Source organism: Ascaphus truei, chromosome 4 (genome assembly GCF_040206685.1).
Source record: "Ascaphus truei isolate aAscTru1 chromosome 4, aAscTru1.hap1, whole genome shotgun sequence".
Lineage (NCBI taxonomy): Eukaryota > Metazoa > Chordata > Amphibia > Anura > Ascaphidae > Ascaphus > Ascaphus truei.
Genome location: NC_134486.1, coordinates 5,219,697 through 5,241,382, shown reverse-complemented (window position 1 = coordinate 5,241,382; position 21,686 = coordinate 5,219,697). Strand labels below are relative to the sequence as shown.

At 46.2% G+C, this 21,686-nt stretch overlaps 2 protein-coding genes across 2 annotated transcripts in view; both read right to left on the bottom strand.

The window, feature by feature from the left end:
• Nucleotides 1–21,686, bottom strand: part of ZNF512 (zinc finger protein 512) — a 478,050-nt gene that overhangs the window by 39,761 nt on the left and 416,603 nt on the right. The gene's annotated exons all lie outside the window — the stretch shown is intronic.
• The window catches only part of LOC142491844 (extracellular calcium-sensing receptor-like), a 33,013-nt gene that overhangs the window by 3,746 nt on the left and 7,581 nt on the right, over nucleotides 1–21,686 (bottom strand). The window contains exons 2-3 of the mRNA XM_075594661.1: nucleotides 17,630–17,921; nucleotides 8,489–9,331 (exon numbers count right to left, since the gene is read on the bottom strand). Of these exons, the coding sequence (XP_075450776.1) occupies nucleotides 8,489–9,331; nucleotides 17,630–17,921 (1,135 nt within the window). The remainder of the gene's footprint in view (nucleotides 1–8,488; nucleotides 9,332–17,629; nucleotides 17,922–21,686) is intronic.

The following is a 21,686-nucleotide window of genomic DNA, read 5'->3' as shown; positions in this document are numbered from 1 at the left end:
CTTATAACTCTATCAAACTAAAGGTACAACTACCCATGCACCTTGCAGGGCTGTATCCCACCACCGTGTAACCCACACCGTGTCCTGAGAATCCCAGTCCCTCAATGTCCCATAATACCCACACCCAACCCACAGTTTGTGACTGCGTGGCCCACTACATGAATGTGTTAGAGTTGGTGCACTTTCTGTAATGGTACCTGCCGGGCGCTCCAGCACCCGGGCGCGCCGCGAATGATCAGAAGGGATCCGGGATCCAGCGATGTCCTCCACTGTCTGTTCTCCTCCGCGTGGGATGTTATCCCGCCAGATGGTCCCACCTCGAAGGCAGTCTCTGCTTCTGTTCAGTGATCTGGTCCCAGACCACAGCATCAGGATCACGCAGAGTAGCACTGTGTCCCTGACTTATAATAGCTAAGGGCAAAGTTCCTGTCTAAGGACTGTCCCTGTAGCTACCACAAACTAATACTGGGAGTCGGGGCCTATCTGGGGCCTAGGGGAAATATGGCCTAGTGCAGAAGGTCACAGACCCCTGCACACACACCTCTTACCCCTATCTTGCTGCAGCTCCGACTGACTCTTCCTCTTTCAGCGCGCGAATACTATCTCCTGCTCCAGGAGACCTGGCCGCACGATTTGCTCCCTGGCGTCATATGGTGCACTTGTCACTGAGCAGTATGGGGGTTGTAGTCCCCACGGAACCTTTCTCTATGGGCCGCCACGTGCATGCTGTATACTGCGCATGCGCAACCCTGAACTGGCCACCGTGACCCCATGCGCTACTCGCGCATGCGCAACATGGCCCAAGATGGCGGCGCCCTGCAGCAAGGCCCTGCCAGAGCTTCTGGTGAACCTGTCGCCACCCACCCTGACCCCTGCAGCAGCAGAGGTAGGAGGGGTGAGGCGCAACAATGGGGGACCAGAAGGGGACCTGGCTATATCCTCCCCCCGGTGAAAAAACCTAGTCCCCGCTTGGAGGACAGCGTTACACATATTTATATAATAAAAATGAAGAGTATACTTTGTACAACTTAACGCATAACTCTAAACGATGTAATAAAGTTCCGTAAACATGTTAATAACAGAGGCCAGCTTAGCTTTAGCCGGCAGCTGAGACTCATAGTGGGGTGCCCCTAATTCATCGTAAGCCACTCTAGTGGTTGAAAGCCTCACTCTTTGACTCCGAAGAGTCTCAGTCTCAGTCTCTGTAACTTCCTCAGATAAGAAAGGTACTGGGACTTGAGGCCCGTCTCTTGGATAGCCAATGAATCAGCTGGAACAAAGTCTCTGTTAGGCACAAAGCTGGGGCTGCTGTGGTTGAGAAGACGGCTTACTGAAGCCTCTGTTGAGGGTACTTGGGGCTCAGACCCATTACCCGGTGCTCCTTCGGGAGGTGCCCACCAGTCTCTGGTTTGGTTAGCAACAGTTTTATCCCTGGATACAGAAACGCTCTCAATCATAGGGCTGGAAGGGTCTGTAAATTCTTCGGGGCTCAGAGTTGTTTACTATAGTCCTTGGTTCTGAGCCTAAATCACCCACATGTGGTATGGGAACAGGTGGTTTCTATGCCAAACCTTTACCCTTCCCTTGATGTCACGTATGCGATACACAGGGAGGCCCGGCATCTGGGACTCTACTTCAAAATATCCTTCTCTCCATCGGTCGGCTAACTTATGCTTGTCAGGAATCCCCAAGTTACGTAAAAGGACAGCATCTCCAGGCTGCAATTCCCGATAGCATACTTTATGATCATACCTCTGCTTGTTATTGGCGCTTAACTGGGCCGTGGCCCTTTCGGCTAACTGATAGGCGCGGTGCAGACTATCTTGTAGTCGCTTCACATAGCGGTAGTGTGCCACTTTGAGTACCCCATCGGTAGATACCCTGAGGCGGATGTCTACTGGCAGTCGAGCTTCCCGGCGGAACATCATAAAATAAGGAGCATACTCCGTCGATTCATGCCGAGTACAATTATATGCGTGCACCAGTGTTTACTCCATTCTCCCTTTTGTGATCCCTTTAGTGTGCCTAACATATCCAATAATGTTCTATTGAATTTTTCAGGGAGAGCATTCCCCTCAGGGTAATAAGGAGTAGTCCGGGACTTTTGAATGTTTAGTAGCTTGAGAAGTTCCTTGATCAGCTTACTCTCAAAGTCTCTTCCTTGGTCAGAGTGCATTCGGTTTGGCAGACCATAGTGCACAAAATATTTCTCCCACCGTACCTTGGCTACTGTGATAGCTTTCTAATCTTTGGTTGGAAATGCTTCGGAGTAGTGGGTGTAATGATCGGTCACTACAAAGCACATTGCCAATGCCTCTGGAGTCAGGCTCGATATACTAGAAGTCCATGCAGACTAGATCCAGGGGGCCAGAGCTTTTTAGATGGCCCATTGGGGCTGCACAAGTTGGCAGTGTTTTTATCTGTATACACTGCAAGCATCTTCGGCAATGCCGCTCCACAGATTCCCTCATTCTGGGCCAAAAGAATTGATCCCGTACTAAACCAAATGTTTTGTCTATCCCCAAATGTCCATGGTCATCGTGTAAGGATCATAGGACATGGCACTGCATACCTCAGGGTAGGAACATCTGTCGTCTGTCTGGGTGATTGTGATAGGGGACGACCCGATAAAGGAGACCACTATCAATCTCAAACTTGTCCCACTCCCTCATCAGAAGGGCAACAGAATTTGTGGGGGCTCGCTTTACTAATGAGGGATTATTCTGATATAATGTCTCATGGACAGCGTTTGCCATGGGATCATTTATCTGCTGCATTACTATCTCCTTCCATGTTAGGAGAGTGTTGGGAAGGATTTACAATCAGTCGGGCTACAGTAAGCGGCGGGGAGAGCCTACGACCGGCATCCCAGGGAATCAGCTACTCGCAATTCGGAGAACACCACTCAATCATTTACAATGGCCGCGGTGGAACACATGGCTTTAATTTCTGGTCCAGAGATTTCTTCCCGGGGACCATCATCGGATGTTTTTCTTAGCATCGGTCTTCTCGATAGGGCGTCTGCTCCTATGTTTAGAGGTCCCGGCTTATATTTTAGGGTGAACTGATAGTTGGATAAAGCGGCCAACCACCTATATGGCCTGTGGTATCCAATTTGGCTGTCGTTAGTATGTTGGTCAATGGATTGTTGTCTGTTCTCACTTCAAAGGATACCCCGTATAAGTAATCATGCAGTTTCTCCACGACGGCCCATTTGAGGGCAAGAAACTCCAATTTGTGAACCGGATAGTCCTTCTCGCTAGGAGTTAAGCTTCGGCTCACATATGCCACTGGTCGCAAGCCGGCAGGATACTTCTTATGTAGCACTGCTCCCAGCCCGTTGAAGCTGGCATCCACATGTAGGACGTAAGATTTCTCGGGATCAGCATAAGCCAAAACTGAAGCTTCAGTGAGACTTTTCTTGAGGCCGATAAAAGCTTTTCACGCGCAGATGTCCACCTGTCGCCGAATGGGGTTCGCGGGGACATAGTCTTCTGCCGAAGCTCTTCTGGATAAACCTTCAGTAGGTTATTTAGGGCCTTTGTTTTACTGGAATATCCTTCCACGAAGCGTCAGTAATAGCCGCAAAATCCCAAGAAGGATCTAAATTCCATAACGTTGTACGGTCTTGGCCAGTTTACCACGGCTTTGAATTTTGCCGGGTCGGTAGCCACTCCTTCTGCTGACACAATGTGACCCACATAGGTTATGGACGTCCTGCAGAACAGGCACTTATCCAGCGATAGCTTCAGGCCTTCTTTTCCTAACCTATCCAACACCTTCAGGAGGTGTTCCTCATGCTCTTCTAAGGTCTTCCCAAATACGATGATATCATTGAGGTAAACCAGGCAATTACAGGGTTCATGTCCCAAATCGTCTTCTCCATTAACCGCTGGAACGTTGCTGGAACACCACAGATGCCTTGGGGCATCCAGGTGAACTGGTAGAACCCTATGGGGCAGACGAACGCCGTTTTCTCCTTGTCTTCCGGACTCATTGGGTCCTGGTAGTATCCCAACCTCAGGTCCAGCACACTAAATCACTGGCTTGACAGGGCGTTTAGAATCTCCTCTATGGGTGCCAAGGTGTACTGATCGGGTATGGTACGCCAGTTCAGGGTTTGATAATCCACACATAGGTGCACGGACCCATCCTTCTTCCATACCACCACTATCGGAAAGGCGTAGGGACTTCGGGATTCAGTTACTATACCGGTGGTCTCCATCTCGTGGATGACATTACTTACATCCTCCACATCTAAGGGAGCAATACGCCTGGACCTCTCCCAGTAGGGGGTGGTGTCGTTCAGACAAATGGTGTGATGGGCGTTCCGGCTACAGCCCACATCCATCTCGCTAGTGGAGAACACTTCCCGACATTCCTCTAACTTAGCACATAGCCGAGTCTTCCATTCTTCAGGCAGGGTTGAGTCCCTGAAGTCGAAGTGCATCCCATCAGACTCTTCTTGCGTGGTCACTGCATTCACATGCGCTAGAGTTTCCACGGCATCAACCAGGTATATCCTGCCCAGTCTCTGTCCGAATTCGAACGGCACCGTGCGGGGAAATGTTTTGAATGGACACCGTTATCTTCTCGGGGATGGTGGCAGTCCAACCCCTTATTTTGGGTATCATCTTATACCGTCTCTTGAGATCATCCTCAGGGGTTGTTTCGAGAGAGAAATACGTGTCAGCTTCGTCACGGCCCAATTACTTGATCACGTCGGTCATATGACTCACTCCCCCTCGGTGGAATCTCTATCAACCCTTTCTCCACGTTGATGATCTCTCCACACTCTTCCTGCGCCGCGACTCGATAGCACTCATCTTTTAGGGCCGGATGAATTCTTAACGTGGATAGAGGTAGTTCGCCCGCTTCATGCAGATAGGCTCGGATCACAGACTGTACCACGTCAGCATTAGTCCCTAATATGATGGGCACACTCTGGTGTTCCCGAGGCTTGGGGCAGACGAGGGCCTCCACTTCCATCGGATGCGTCCGGGTTGTTATTCAACTGTAATATATTGATTCGAAAGCCCACCACTCCGTTGATGGGGTAGTTCTCTTGACTGAGGCTTCACAACTTCATCTTTTTGGCTGACTGCAGAGGCAGATGTTGAAGATGCTGATCATAAAATGACCGGTATATAATGGTCACCTGGGATCCAGTATCCATCAAGGCTGAGGAATATATTCCCTCCACGACAACGCTTATGATCGCGACGGGCCCTATCCTGCAATAGGTGTCGGATGGGGATCTGCGTCAGGACCAGTCGTGAACTCATCTTTCTCCTCTTCCGGCAGTTCCGGGATAGCTGAAAGGGGTTGTTGTACTCGTATGGTGAAAGAGCCGACACCCATGGGGGATCTCTTGGGCTTCATACAGGTCCTGGCAAAATGCCCACTCTGGCCACAATTGTAGCAGCGGTGATCGGACCGAGGAGCTGAGCTGTCCTGGGTCTTGGGAGTAGTCTCGGGCATGTCGGTAACAGGAGTATCCTTCTCACCTTTGGCTCCCTTAGCTTTTGGAGTCGTTGTCTCCTTCGCCTCATCCTTGCGGGCCTCTTTGGTCTTCTTGGGAAGGTGCAATCGTGTGTAGGCCTCATGCCCCTTCACCATGCCCAGCAGGTCATCCAATGTAGAAGGCTCTCCTTGTAGTAGCGAACACCGGATCATTGCAACGATATGATGAGTGGGGATGGCCCCTCGCAGAAATTGTTTCAGTCGGTATTCATCCACTTCAGAGGCCTTGATGATCTGGCGTGAACGTAAGTCCCACAAGATCAGCAGAATCTGTTGGATGAAATCAGATAAGTATTCCCCCTCTTTCTGATGAAGGTGATATTTGGACCACAACTCACTCTAATCATCTTCAACACGTATATGCGGGTCAAAGACGCCATCAGTTTTTGCGCCGTGACGTCAGCATGTTGGTTTCCGTACATCTTTACCATGGTGGATGCAGGGGGCCGCAAGCACTCCATGATTCTTTGTTGTTTCACCGTGTCTGGACAGGACCATTCCTCGAGGACTTGTAAGTTGTAGTCCCTCCAGGCGTCGAAGGTCTCTTCGCTGGCAGGTGTAGATTTTGCACCGGAAAAGAGTTTCAATTAGCGATATGGTTAAGGTGGAAGAGGTTAAACTTTGGGGGCTCCCAGCCGCTGTATGGCCTGGGGCAACATTTCTATGTCACCCGCCCGGCTGGAGCAAGGGCTGCCTATACTGGAACAGCAGTTGGAGCAGGATGTTATATTAGCGTCGTCTCCGCAAAGGCTCTCTGTGGGTGAGGAGGGCAGTCTCATAGCAACCTCCTGTAAATCTGTGCCAGGACTACGGGGCTCCAACTTTACCGGCATTTCGGGGAAGATAATGGGACACCCTTGACTGAGCGCTCCAGGGAGCCATAATTTCCAGGGACCTCCTTCCTTTGTTAAATATTGCCCCCGTCACTGATACTGAACACCATACCCCATCGATGTCTGTGCGGCGGCCTAGGATTTTGGCCTCCCGTAAGCCTGGGTATTGACCCAACAACAAACATATGTCATAAGAGGAGGTGTTAGCTGAGACTTGTCCAACAGCAAGTGCTTGTAGGGGCGGGACTTGTCTTTTTACCACCCACTCATACAACTCCTGGTTTGAGGTTAATGAGAAAGTAAGTGATATGATTTCACTAAGTTCGGGCACCCCAGGTCTGAATCTCAGCAGCGCCTCCAAATGTTGCCTGTTTCCCCCTAAACAAGATGGCTACTGGTGCTGCCTTTTTACCTGCTGACTCGCAAGGGCCTAAGCCTCCGCCATGGGGAGTCTGGGGCAATATACTTATAACATTTGGTGCAGCGCCTCCAACTGAGAGGGTTCCCAACATAGTGGGAGGAGCCCCTCACAGGACACAACAATAAACACACACTCAGTAAAATAGAAAGGCCTTTACTGGCACACATATCTTTTATTCTACTGTCATATAACTCTAGCAAACTAAAGGTACAACTACCCATTCACCTCGCAGGGCTGTATCCCACCACCGTGTAACCCACACTCTGTCCTAAGAATCCCAGTCCCTCAATGTCCCATAATACCCACACCCAACCCACAGTTTGTGACCGCATGCATGGCCCACTAAATGAATGTGTTAGAGTTGGTGCACTTTCTGTAATGGTACCTGCCGGGCGCTCCAGCACCCAGGCGCGCCGCCAAGGATCAGAAGGGATCCTCGATCCAGCGATGTCCTCCACTGTGTGTTCTCCTCCGCGTGGGATGTTATCCCGCCGGATGGTCCCACCTCGAAGGCAGTCTCTGCTTCTGTTCAGTGATATGGTCCCAGACCACAGCATCAGGATCACGCAGAGTAGCACTGTGTCCCTGACTTATAATAGCTAAGGGAAAAGTTCCTGTCTAAGGACTGTCCCTGTAGCTGCCACAAACAAATACTGGGAGTCGGGGCCTAGCTGGGGCCTAGGGGACATCTTGCCTAGTGCAGAGGGTCACAGACCCCTGCACACACACCTCTTACCCCTATCTTACTCTAGCTCCAACTGACTCCCCTTCTTCCAGCGCGCGAATACCATCTCCTGCTCCAGGAGACCTGACCGCGCGATTGGCTCCCTGGCGTCATGTGGTGCACTTGCCCCTGAGCACTATGGGGGTTGTAGTCCCCACGGAACCTTTCTCTATGGCCCGCCATTTGCGTGCTGTATACTGCGCTTGCGCAACCCTAAACTGGCCACCGCGACTGCTGGCGTCCTTGCGCATGCGCAACATGGCCCAAGATGGTTGCGCCCTGCAGCAAGGCTTCTGCTAAACCTGTTGCCACCCACACTGACCCCTGCAGCAGCGGAGCTAGGAGGGGAGAGGCGCAACAATGGGGGACCGAAGGGGACCTGGCTATATAGATATAAAAGCATGAAACAATTAGAGAACTATAATAAAACTGAACACAAAATTGAAAAAAAATATATGAAAAAATATACCTAGAAATAGTGACTTGTACGGATATTCAGGTTTTTGTTCTATATAGTATAATGTTTTTCCAGTTTGGTTTTAAATATCTTGAGAGTTTTTGTTTTCTATTTCTTTTTTTATGTAAAGTTCTGGTAGGTTCTGATTTCACAGACCCATTGCATACTCTTTATGTGTCTTGCTGTGTTACGGTTATGCCATTGGTGTTGTTTTAGGTGTTGGGAGGGTTATTATGTAGCAAAGTACAGTATTATAAATAAAATACTGACTAATGAGGAAATATCCGGTGTGCTGAACGTATACCAGTGCAAGTGATTCTGTTGATAAGCCAGTGATGGAGGGGTATTTGTGGAGTATTATAAGGGACAATGCTTGTATAACTAGTATAATAAGCAGTATAAAGGATAATAAGCTTAATATGCAGTATAAAGGATTCCATGGATCGGGTAAGTGTGGATGACGGAGCACAGTCGGTGGTGCTTGTGGTATAGCCCAACAGTGTATTTTGAATGTCGGAAATTTCCTTTACCTGCCAAGGTTGGATGTCATTGACATTACCACATGTTCCCTCCTGTAAATATCCTCTCTCTGTCGGGCACATGAGGAGCGCGTGCAGAGCATGTGCATAGGCATACACCGCCAGGTAGGCATGATACGTATAGCTGAGATCACTTATCTCAAATAAAGAGGGGATCAGCTCCCCAAACTCTTCTTCCCCGGTGCAGAGAACCCACTCATGCATTGCTACTGAAATTAATGTGTCCTCTCTTGCTTCCTCTTCTGGCCACCTGCAGTTGAACGCTCTCTCCCAGAAGAGCCTGATGAAGGGATATTCAGAGTACCTGGATGGGTGCAGGTTCTGGAGAAACTCCTCAAAGCCCGGCATGGTTCCAGTATTTGGAATCATACCAATAGTCCCATTTAAAACCTTCCAGGCCTTTTTGGAGAAGAGCCCAGGGGTATGTACAAAGGATGGAGATGATATGAAGTTTTTCCCAGTCACCCCCCCGTCATACAGTGCATCAAGCAGAGCAATAACATGGGCATCCGGGCTGTGGAGGACTATCACATTAAAAGAACTTTGGCTAATGACATCTACCACTCTCTGGATCTTTCTCTTGGAGTAACTCATGTGGATCTTCTCCAGAAAAGCCACACAGCTCCCACTCTTCTCTAGCCCAGCCTTGATAACCTGCCCACCCTGCTCCCCCGCATCATTGTCCACAACCAGCATTCCCACCCAAGTCCAACCAAGCAGGCCAATAAGCTGAGTGAGAGCAATGTTCTGAAACATATTACTAGGCACTGTACGGAGGAAGGATGGGAAGTTTACTTTGTCACTCAGTGCTGAAAGAGTCGCTCCATGACTGATCTGAAAAAAGGAATGTTGTATTATCAGCAGGTCATGTATATTAACCAAACGCTTGCATTCCCTGATTATTTTCCTGTCTCTTATTTAAAAGATTTGTTTGTTTTTTTTAGCCTGGTTAGGTATTTATAAAAATATATTAAAAAAACAAAGCACACAAATGATGGTCGTGACAAGGTACGTGCTGTGCCTAATAATTATGCATGGCAAACTTATATAAAGCTGTCCAGCCCAGCAGCGATCATGTTAATATCAGCATTAGAGCAGGCTTACTTAATTAACAAGGTTTCAGCTGGATTATTAGAGGGCTTTAAAAGCCTGGATATCCCAGTAGTCTGGGTTCTGTGTGACCCAGGGATACACACACCCTGCGTCTCTGAAGGAGGAGAGAAGAAAACCCTCTCAAAACGTCTGTTTCTTTGTCTTTACTCCCTGTGAGACCACTGGACTTAAACCCTCCTTTTCCTGCAAGGGCTTGCCAACAGCCTATAAGCATGCATACCCTATCGAGGGCTATTCTGACATCCAGTCCACAGGAGCCCTCATATCTACCTGAGGGCTCAGCCCTGGACAGGACTGGACCTTTCTGTCAGAGGGTACAGCCTGTTTGGGAATATTTGTTTGGATTGGTCTAATATGCTGAAAGTAAGCTCTTTTCTGGTTCATGTTTTGAGGCTGAATAAAAGCCAACCCTCAGAAAACCCAGAGGTTGTTGCGACCTCACGGCAACATGGACTATTGACTGAAATATGAGATTGGACATTCCCAATGCGGTAAATGGCAATGTGTTCCTAAAACAGTTATCTCACGCTATTCTTTCAAGAGAGCTTGCAAATCAGCCACCCTCTGTGGCTGATTGGTGGCTGATCGACTTAAGAGGAATGGCTGCGGAAAGTCACCCTAGACCGAAAGTTTAATATATCACCCGGAAATTATGTTCTAAGCTTTAATCTTTAATATATATGTAGCCCTGATTGGTTTTGGGCTATACTGTAGGTCTGCCCTCCTCCTGGCAGTAATTCCTAGTAAGGGTAGGTTTGCCAGGAGTAAATATGGGTTTTCCCCACTCATTGCAGTACATTGAGTCAGAGAAGGTAGTGTAATCAGGCCTTGTGTCCAATCAGAGGCACAGGAGTGGATCTGTATTTAAGGCACTTCACTTCCTGTATATAGGCAGTTGCCTCTGCCGTGGTCTACCCAAGAGCAGTGTGCAGGGCTCTGTACACTGTGTGCCCTCCCTTAGGGGAGTGGTGGGAGACTGTTCCCCTTACTCTACCAGAGAGTAAGGGAAGAGCTAGGACTGATCCTGGTGGCCAGTGGCTGGGAGTGAGGTCCAGGGATATCCTCAGGGTGGAAGCCCTACAAGCTGATATCTGACTGCTGAATATAGAGAGATCGAATAAAGAGACCTGTGTTTTACCATACTTCTGTCCTGAGAGTGAAGTCTATTTGGAAGAAGGTAAAGAGATTCGCCTGCAGAGACTTCGCCCCATACACCTGGGGGCTGCAAGAGATGGAGGCGCTGCACCTGTGAGTACGATTTGGGCAAGACCCCAGAAGCCTGTCCTGTCATCCCCTATAAGACCATGTGGGAGACTCAGGGCCCCCTGTTACCAGCAGGCTTGCACCACACTCAAAGAAGTAACCAGAGCAAGATTCCCCATGATAGGCCCTATGTGAGATTGGGGGGTGGGGAGGGGGAAAACAGGGTTACATATAGATATATCTGTGACGGTAGGGGGTAACCTGTCTCACAAATAAAGGTTAAGCCCGGTTTTGGTTACCCCTGTTCCATGTATAAGGTTTCAAGAGAGTTAGCTCTTGGACCCAGTAACATTGTATTGTTCCAATGTATAACATATATTAAAAATCTTTTATGTGTGTTTTTCCCTTTCCGGGCGTGCCAGCGAGCAGGGACTGCTGGGGTATCAGTGTCAAGGAGAGTTTTGTGGAGGAATTGTTGGCAGAATGTGCCTAGTACCTTGAGGTCCGGTGTTGTCGGTTCTCTTATAAATGTACGCGGGAATCATTTCCGATTCTCGGATACATGTTGGCACATGGTCCTGGAAAAATGTCCCCTTGAAAATACAAGCGCGACTCACCGCTAGGGTTCCCTGCTTCAGCATAGCCCAGAAAGGGGAATGAGGCACATGGATGTACAAGAATCCGAACCGTATATAAGGTTGTGGGTGGACTCTCATCGTCCAGTCTAAGTCTATCCTCACAGTGTGTGAGGATTAAAGCAGCTAGGAATAAAATACACTTTGTTCTGTTCCCCATATCCAGGTACTTAGGAAGTGTGTAAGAAATACATTTTATTAATACACTGTGTATAGTATAAGGGACAGTGTTTTGGGGACTTTCGGAACCGGTGTCCAAACAGACTGCCAGGGCTACCAAGTTGGTGCCAGTAAGTCTGCTGGACATCAGAGTTCAAAGTAGTCGTAGGATGCCAGAGGTGTGAAAGTACCTGGTTCCGGGGAGTAATGGCAGTCATCCGGGCTGGTAGATAGATAGAAAGATATGCACTTAGACTGTAATTAATATTTCTCTCTCTCTCTCTCTCTCTCTCTCTCTCTCTCTCTCTCTCTCTCTCTCTCTCTCTCTCTCTCTCTCTCTTTTTGGACTGTATTTTGTGTATAATATATACTTTTGCATTATATCTTGAGTGCTGTTCCTGTCTCCTGGTGGGATAATTGGTTCACTATTCATTCCTGTTGAACAAGCACCTACCCTCGCATAGCCTTTGAAGTGCCTGCTGCTGTCTCTATACATATATATATATATATATATATATATATATATATATATATATATATATAGAGAGAGAGAGAGAGAGAGAGAGAGAGACAGAGAGAGAGAGAGAGAGAGAGATTACATACAATCTAAGTGCATGTGTATCTATCTATCTGACTACCAGCCCAGATGACTGCCATTGTTCCCTGGACTTGGGTACTCAGCCTTTTCCCGCTGCCAATTTGCCTTTCACACCTCTGGCATCTTCTGACTACTTATATTTATTCTCATACAAGTATAGTAATGTATCATTTTTTGCTACTAATATGCCCTGCCTAACACATTCAACCTGGTAAAAGTGCATGCAGTGTTAGGGTTAATCTGGGTTTCCCCTGCAGTAAGCAGCTCCTTTGAGTGACAGAGGGTGTGGTCCTAAGGTCTGTGTGCTGCCCTATCCGGGGTTGAGACCCAGGAACCTCCCCTGTGTACACAAGGGGCTGCACAGCCAAATGTAGTCTGGTTCTTGAGAGTGTGGAGTCAGGGCTCTGACCACCTTCTTTCCTCTCCTTTATGGGAGTGGGACATCTGCCTTTTATTCCACTAGGGAATAAGAGAGGAGCTGAGTATAGACCTTAAGGGCCTCAAGCCCTGAGGGGTGAGTCCAGGGACCATCCAAGAGAGGGATGAGTAATATGCTGTATCCTGGAGTTGAGAATAAAGCTGTTCCTGTTTTATATACTCCCGCCTGTGAGTGCAGTTAATAGGGGGAGTATCAGAGGTTCTCCTGCAGGGACTGCACCCGGTTCTACTGGGGCCTGCTGGAGATGGAGGCTCTGCGCCATCTGAAAGAACAGTGAAAATGTTCATGTTTGTCCCCACTACCGCCGGCGTACAACTCAACATCCTGTAAACCAGCAGTTGAGCAACACAAGAACACCGGTAATAGGGAGATCTCCCAGAGGGTGGGGGAAACCTGTTACACAAGTCTCTCGCATCCTCTCTCCCCTCCACTCTGTTTCCACATAACCTTCCCTCTCCCTATCCTGTACAGATGTAGTGAGACTGTCCCCGCTCTCGCTGCATGGGACCCAAGCTTCCGGATCAGACCCCCCACAGCATTAATCCTCCGGCACGTGACTGCAGCTGCCCCGGTGTCGGAGACAGTCTCTCTTGCTACATCTGTATCTCTCAGCACCTCACTATAAGTACTGTGAGAAGCAGTGAAGGAGAGTGTACTACAGCTGAGTGTTTGTTACATAGTTACATAGTTACATAGTTACATAGCAGATGAGGTTGAAAAAAGACATAGGTCCATCAAGTTCAACCTATGCTAAATTTAGACAACAGATACTTTATTCTATATCTATACTTACTTATTTATGGATCCAGAGGAAGGCAAACAAGAAACCCCATCAAGGGGAAACAGTAATTCCTTTCTGACTCCAAGAATTGGCAATCGGATTAATTCCTGGATCAACATCCTTCCCATGTATACTTATTTGGTATATCCCTGTATACCTTTCCCATCTAAAAAGATGTCCAACCTTTTTTTTAACAAATCTATTGTATCTGCCATCACAGTCTCCATGGGTAATGAATTCCACATTTTAACTGCCCTTACTGTAAAGAACCCTTTCCTTTGTTGCTGGTGAAATTTCCTTTCCTCCAACCTTAATGGATGGCCCGAGTCCTTTGTACTGCCCGTGGGGTGAATAGTTCTTTTGAAAGCTCCTTGTATTGTCCCTGAATATATTTGTATATAGTTATCATATCCCCTCTAAGACGCCTCTTTTCTAATGTAAATAAATCTAATTTAGCTATCCTCTCCTCATAAGTTAGAATGTCCATCGCCTTTATTAATTTTGTGGCTCTTCTCTGCACTCTCTCTAGTTCCATAATGTCTTTTCTTAGGATTGGTGCCCAAAATTGTACTCCATATTCAAAGTGTGGTCTTACTAATGCTTTGTAAAAGGGCATAATTATGTTTACTTCCCTTCCATCCATTGCCCGTTTGATGCAAGATAAGATCTTGTTTGCCTTTGCAGCTACTGCATGACATTGGGCACTATTGCTAAGCCTGCTGTCTACAAGCACAACTAAATCCTTCTCCATCAAGGATTCCCCCAATACAGGCATACCCCGGTTTAAGTACATTCACTTTAAGTACACTCGCGAGTAAGTACATCTCGCTCAATAGGCAAACAGCAGCTCACGCATGCGCGAGTCAGCACGTCCTGATCAGCAATACCGGCTCCCTACCTGTACCGAAGGTGTGCGCAAGCGGGAAGACTATAGAGCCTGTTACAAATGCCTAATTTACATCAGTTATGCACGTATATGATGATTGCAGTACAGTATATGCATCAATAAGTGGGGAAAAGGTAGTGCTTCACTTTAAGTACATTTTCGCTTTACATACATGCCCCGGTCCCATTGCGTACGTTAATGTGGGGTATGCCTGTATATCTCCATTTAATTTGTAAGTCGCCTTTTTATTCTTGTATCCCTAATGCATAACCTTACATTTATCTGTATTAAACCTCATCTGCCATTTACCCGCCCACGTTTCCAGTCTCTCCAAGTCCATCTGAAGAGAAATTACATCCTGCTCTGATTCTATTACCTTACACAATTTAGTATCATAAGCAAAGATGGAACCTTTGCTCTCGATCCCAACCTCAAGGTCATTAATAAACAAGTTAAAATGCAGGGGTCCCAGTACCGATCCCTGAGGTACTCCACTCATGACTTTAGCCCAACCTGAAAAAGTTCCATTTATGACAACCCTCTGTTGTCTGTCCCTTAACCAGTTTTCAATCCAGGTGCATATATTATTACTGAGTCCAACTTTCTTTATTTTGTACACCAACCTCTTGTGTGAAACCGTATCAAAAGCCTTTGCAAAATCTAAGTAGACCACATCAACTGCATTACCCTGGTCTAAATTCCTACTTACCTCCTCAAAGAAACAAATAAGGTTAGTTTGGCATCATCTATCCTTCATAAATCCATGCTGACTATGACTAATTATTGTGTTTTCCATTAGGTATTCCTGAATATTATCCCGTATTAAACCTTCAAGTAGTTTCCCTACTATTGAAGTCAGGCTTACAGGTCTGTAATTTCCTGGTTGTGATCTAGCTCCCTTTTTAAATATAGGCACCACATCTGCTTTACGCCAATCCTGTGGTACTGAGCCTGTTGAAATTGAGTCCTTGAATATTAAATATAATGGTTTTGCTATTACTGAGCTTAACTCCTTGAGAACTCTTGGGTGTATGCCATCGGGGCCAGGTGCCTTATTTACTTTAATTTTTTCAAGTTGCTTATGAATTTCTTTCTCAGTTAACCAATTGTTCATTAATTTGGAGGTTGTGGCTTCCTCCTGCGGCACTGCTATTGAACTTGATTCTTCCCTGGTAAACACAGAGGCAAATAATTTGTTTAATACCTAAGCTTTTTCCTTATCACTGTTACCCACATGTTCCAGGACTTTAATATTTGTTATTACTTCTACATTGTTGATATGACCAAATCCAGGACTGCCCCTCTCCTGGTTTGTTCCTCAATAATTTGGGTCATATACTGTAATTGTCTTTAAGCACCCCAAAAAACCTGTTCTCTTTTGTTGTAACGCTAATCTCATTGCCCCAGTCTATGTCAGGATAATTAAAATCCCCCATTATGCAAACATGACCCAGTTTTGATGCCTTTTCCATTTGCAAAAGTATTTTAGCTTCCTCAATCTCACAGATATTTGGTGGTTTTTAGCATATTCCCACAAACATTTTCATTATACTTTTATCTCCACTGCTAATTTCTATCCACAAAGTCTCTACATTTTCATCATTCCCTTCATAAACATCTTCCCTTATAATAGGTTTTAGATCCGGTTTAACATATAGACATACTCCACCTCCCCTTCTATTTGTTCGATCCTTCCAAAAAAGAGAATAACCCTCTAAATTAACTGCCCAGTCATGAGTTTCATCCCACCATGTTTCAGTAATGCCTATGATTTCATACTGCTCCCTTGCAGCTATTAATTCAAGCTCCCCCATTTTATCTGTCAGGCTTCTTGCATTAGCAAGCATGCATTTCAGGTTTTTTTCAGCCTGTACTATTATCTTATCTGCTGCTTCCTTTCTGCTCCCACTTGGTTTAGTCTTTAGAAGTTTTCTAGTATTATCTGTATTTACTATGAGTGTCTCACTGCTTGTCAAACTTGCACTTGCCCCCATTCTACCTCCATACCACCTTGAATCCTCATCTATTCCATTTAGTTCATTATCTGTTTCATTCCCCTCCCCCTCCATCCTAGTTTAAAATCTCCTCCAACCTTTTTAGCATTCTCCCCCCTAGCACAGAAGATCCTCTTCATTGAGGTGCAATCCGTCCCTAGAATATAAATGGCACATCTCAGAAAAGGAGTCCCAGTGCTCTAAAAACCCAACCCCTACTTCCTGCACCACTTTCTTAGCCATGCATTAACCTCCCTGATCTCTGACTGTCTCCCTGCGGTAGCGCATGGCACTGGTAGCATTTCAGAAAATACTACCTTGGAGGTCCTTGCCTTAAACTTTTGGCCTAGATCCCTGTAATCATTTTTTAGGACCCTCCATCTTTCTCTAACTTTGTCATTGGTGCCAACGTGTACCAAGACTGCCGGGTCAATCCCAACCCCCCCCCCCCAAAAAAAAATCTGTCAACCCGATCCGCAATGTGCCGAACCCGAGCACCCGGGAGACAACAAACTGTTCGGTTCATGCGGTCCTGGCAACAGATTGCCCTATCTACCTTCCTAATAATGGAGTCCCCTACCACCACAATCTTTCTTTGTATCTGAGCATCCTGAGTCCCCTGACTCTATTACTGACATAGTTACTGACACTATCATGGCTCACAGGCTCTGTTTGGTCTCACTGGAACACTCGCACACTTTAAACTTTGTGTTTGCCTTTGCAGTCTCAAAGTGACAGTGTGTCTCCTTTTTACAACTTCTGACAGTCCTCCTGATCGGGGAAAGATAAGGAAATCACCGGATCCATCTGGGGTTTGTGATGACATGACTGAGTGCACCTCAGCAGAATGGTTACCTGGTGCCACCTAACTGGAGGTTCTGATTCATCCTCCCCCAAGTGACCTGATACTGAAGGTCCTGAAACTGATTTAAGGATGGACTTTATACTCAGGGATGCATGCTTCTTATAACTGCTTCTTACAACTGCGCATTAGAAACTATAGGACTTTACCACTTTTTGGGCTAACGTTTGTACCCAGGGCCTGGAACGTTTTTAAATAAGAGCATTTAATCATATACTTGTATTCCCCTTAATTTGTTTATACACATATATTGTTCATTTATTATAATAAACATTGAAAGACATCTGGATTGTTCTGTTGGATAATACTGTTTGCAACACTGATGTATCTATAACTAAGCACTACAATATGATTCTCTCTCACTCTTTTTCTTTCTCTCTCTTTCTCTCTCTCATTCTCAATCTCATAGAGAGAGAAAGTAAACCCACTTTATTTATAGATATGTGTCCCTGTTTTCCGTACCTGTGGGTAGTGGAGGACGCCCAGTATCCTAGCGATGGGAAGCGATAGAGCCGACATAAGCTCTCCGATGATCCCGACCATAAAGGAGGGTGCCTGGCAGTCATATCTAGGAGCCGGGTTTCCCTTCCCTGACAGCAGGGACAAAGCCCCCCCAATGGCCCGGAGCTCAGACATACAGGAGTCATAAAGACTGAAGCCCAGAGATATATTGGGTAACAGATCCGGAGACTTGGTTATTTCATTTATTGCGAACATCATACCCAGAACATCCCAGTAATACCTTATGTGAAACCTGTAAGAAATAAGACAGAAGTTACTACAGGGTATTAGCAATGTTAGTATTATACTATACTATATACACTTTATGAACTGCAGCCTCTCCCAACACTTGACTGCCTCTCCCATCCCCCGCCCCCAAAATCCCTCTGCAAACCTTGAACAGACCCTATAATTATAAATGCAGCAGAACATTTTGGCAAGGAAAAGGCACACCTCTGCTGTCTACTCAGCACACACTCACTTGGCACACAACAGCTTCATGCAACATAACCTACCTCTGGGATAATGGTCCCCTGCTAGCTCTCTGTTCATTTTTTGTGGCCTCATGGAAATATTACTTTCTCTATCCAATACAAACTCCTCCCTCCTGGCCCACACCCAAAATCACCATACACCCTGAATTACTCAAAAGTCATTCACTATCTATTGAATGTTGGTGGAGAACGTTGAAAACCAGCACACCAGCCACCGCTCATCCTAATGGCAAACATCACCAATTTACAACTTGCAAACTACTCAAATGTCTATTTATACAGTTACTCTCTATAGCAGGTGATATTGAACGTGATCCTCTCTTGATCATTTGGCTACGATGTTGAACGTAACCAGGGCCCTCCCTTTTCAACTCAGCCCCATACCCCTGAAAATACCCCTTTCAAATTCCAAAAAGGTCTATCAGTCACCCATATACAGTTAGGCCCCGAAATAATTGGACACTGACACAATTTTCATAATTTTGGCTCTCTAAACCACCACAATGGATTTGAAATGAAACAACCGAGATGCAATTGAAGTGCAGACTTTCAGCTTTAATTCCAGGGGTTGAACAAAATTATCATATGAAGCGTTTAGGAATTGCAACCATTTTCATACACAGTCCCTTTATTTCAGGGGATCAAATGTAATTGGACAAATTAACACAATCATAAATACAATTTTCATTTTTAATACTTTGTCGAGAATCCTTTGCAGGCAATGACTGCTTGATGTCTGGAACGCATGGACATCACCAAACGCTGGGTTTCCTCCTTTGTGATGCTTTGCCAGGACTTTACTGCAGCTGTCTTCAGTTGTTGTTTGTCCGTGGGTCTTTCTGCCTTAAGTTTTGTCTTCAGCAAGTGAAATACATGCTTGATCAGGTTGAGATCAGGTGATTGACTCGGCCATTGCAGAATATTTCACTTCTTTGCCTTAAAAAAATCCCGGGTTGCTTTCGCAGTATGTTTTCGGTCATTGTCCATCTGTAAAGTGAAGCACCGTCCAATTAACTTCATTGAATTTGGCTGAATCTGAGCAGACAATATATCTCTATACACTTCAGAAGTCAGCCGGCTGCTTCTGTCTTGTGTCACTTCATCAATAAACACTAGTGACCCAGTGCCATGGAAGCCATGCTTGCTCATGCCATCACACTGCCTCCACCGTGTTTTATAGATGATGTGGTATGCTTAGGATCATGAGCCATTCCAAGCTTTCTCCATAGTTTTTTCTTCCCATCATTCTGGTACAGATTGATCTTAGTTTCATCTGTCCAAAGAATGCTGTTCCAGAACTTGGCTGGCTTTTTTTATATATTGTTTGGCAAAGTCTAATCTGGCCTTTCTATTCTTGAGGCTTATGAATGGTTTGCACCTTGTGGTGAACCCTCTGTATTTGCTCTCGTGAAGTCTTCTCTTTATGGTAGACTTGGATAATGATATGCCTACCTCCTGGAGAGTGTTCTTCACTTGGCTGGATGTTGTAAAGGGGTTTTTCTTTACCATGGAAAAGGTCCTACGATCATCCACCACTGTTGTCTTACGTGGACGTCCAGGCCTTTTTGTGTTGCAGAGCTCCCCAGTGCGATCTTTTTTTCTCAGATTGTACCAAACTGTTGATTTGGCCACTCCTAATGTTCCTGCTATCTCTCTGATGGGTTTTCCTTTTTTATGCAGCCTAAGGATGCCCTGCTTCACTTGCATTGAGAGCTCCTTTGATCGCATGTTGTGGGTTCACAGCAACAGCTTCCAAATGCGAATGCCACACCTGGAATCAACTCCAGAACTTTACATCACTCAATTGTTGTTATCACACCAATTAGTCTATCACTTGGATCAAGCGCTGGTAGAGAGTTTTTTTTAGTTAGTTTTGTATTCACCAGAACTTTTACCTGCTTAATTGATGATGAAATAACGAAGGAATAGCCCACACCTGTCCATGAAACAGCTTTTGAGTCAATTGTCCAATTACTTTTGGTCCCATGAAAAAGAAGGGGCTACATATTAAAGAGATGTAATTCCTAAACCTTTCCTACAATTTGGATGTGAATACCCTCAAATTAAAGCTGATAGACTGCACTTTAAGCCCATATTCATTATTTAACTGGAACTTTAATTTATTTTGGTAAACAGCCGAAATAACAAAACTTGTATCAGTGTCCAATTATTTCCGGACCTAATTGTATATAGTTGAATAATAGTATCTTGCTCTTGAAAACCAGATGGTGATGTTGAAAAGGGTAAGAAAGTGAAACACTCTGAATGTATACATATAATATGTATATTAAAATAAAATTATTTAAAAAAAAACAACTAAAACTTCATAAAAACCACTGATAGAAGTACCCTTGTATTAATAAATACAAGTGCAGCAGCATATACTGTACGTTGCTAAAAAGATATAAGTAAAAAATATATGAAGGTCTATATATATTTAGTCCACATAGTCCATATGAAAAGTGGATGGTATCAGTCTGTTGTACTGTATATCAGCCTGTAAAGTTCTCTTTTCTGGTCTTTAGTGTTTTGTTGACTTATGAGTGCTGCCCCAATTCCAGGATCACCAATCCATGTAGAACAACCTCCAAATATAAAGAAACAACATATGGGTCGCAGACATAGAAAAAAATTAAATCACAATTTATTGATACAAAACAAAATATGAAAATCACTTACATAATTGTTGAAGATTAATCTAAGGATGCCTGCAACTGGAGTCCTTGTCAGCCTGATCACTGGAGAAGTGCTGCTTGCACTCAGCTTGTGCCTTCGGTGCCTCTGTGTCCTCTGTATGCTGGACGCTTGTTGGGGTCCTTCAGGGTGGTATATGGACTTGATGATGCACGCAGCAGCCCCTGTTCGTCCAAAGGGTCCGTTCCGAAGCTTCCTCTCTGCTCCCCACTCTCCTCGGTTCTCTCTCCTTCATCTCAGCGGTCCCCCCGGCGAAACCAGAAGTGACGTCTATCTCCGTAGACGGGGGTTCCCTGCAGACACTCAGGCCAGACGAGGTTGGTAGCGTAGCTCCTGCTACCTTTCCTCTCCCTTAGGCCCGGGCTATAGAGGGGGGGAGCCGTGCTGAGGCGCGCGGACGCTGAGGCTCGCCTGCAGAAGCTGGGCGATTTCATGCCCATACAGGCGAGCCAGCGTCCACGATCGGAGGTGGGGGGAGACTTAGGGAGGCGGGGCAGTGACGTCGCTGGGCCAATCACCCGCGACGCACTGACGTCGACGTCACAGCGCCGACATCACGGCGCCATGACGTTGACGCAGCCCCACTCTCATTGGAGGTTTTCAGCCGACAGCGCACTGAAAAACAGCTTGGCGCTCGGCTGAAACCTCCAACTCCTCCGCACGCCTGCGGACGCTCGCGCGAGCCCCCTCTCAAGGCATCCTTATTGAGGATGCAGGGGCTCAGCGCAGAGCGTCCGCACGCCTCAGCACGGCCTGTTCATCTATGGACACGGCCTCAGGCAGCAAGCTATTGGCTTCACAGGCGCTCCTAGTGTGTTGCTGGCTAACTA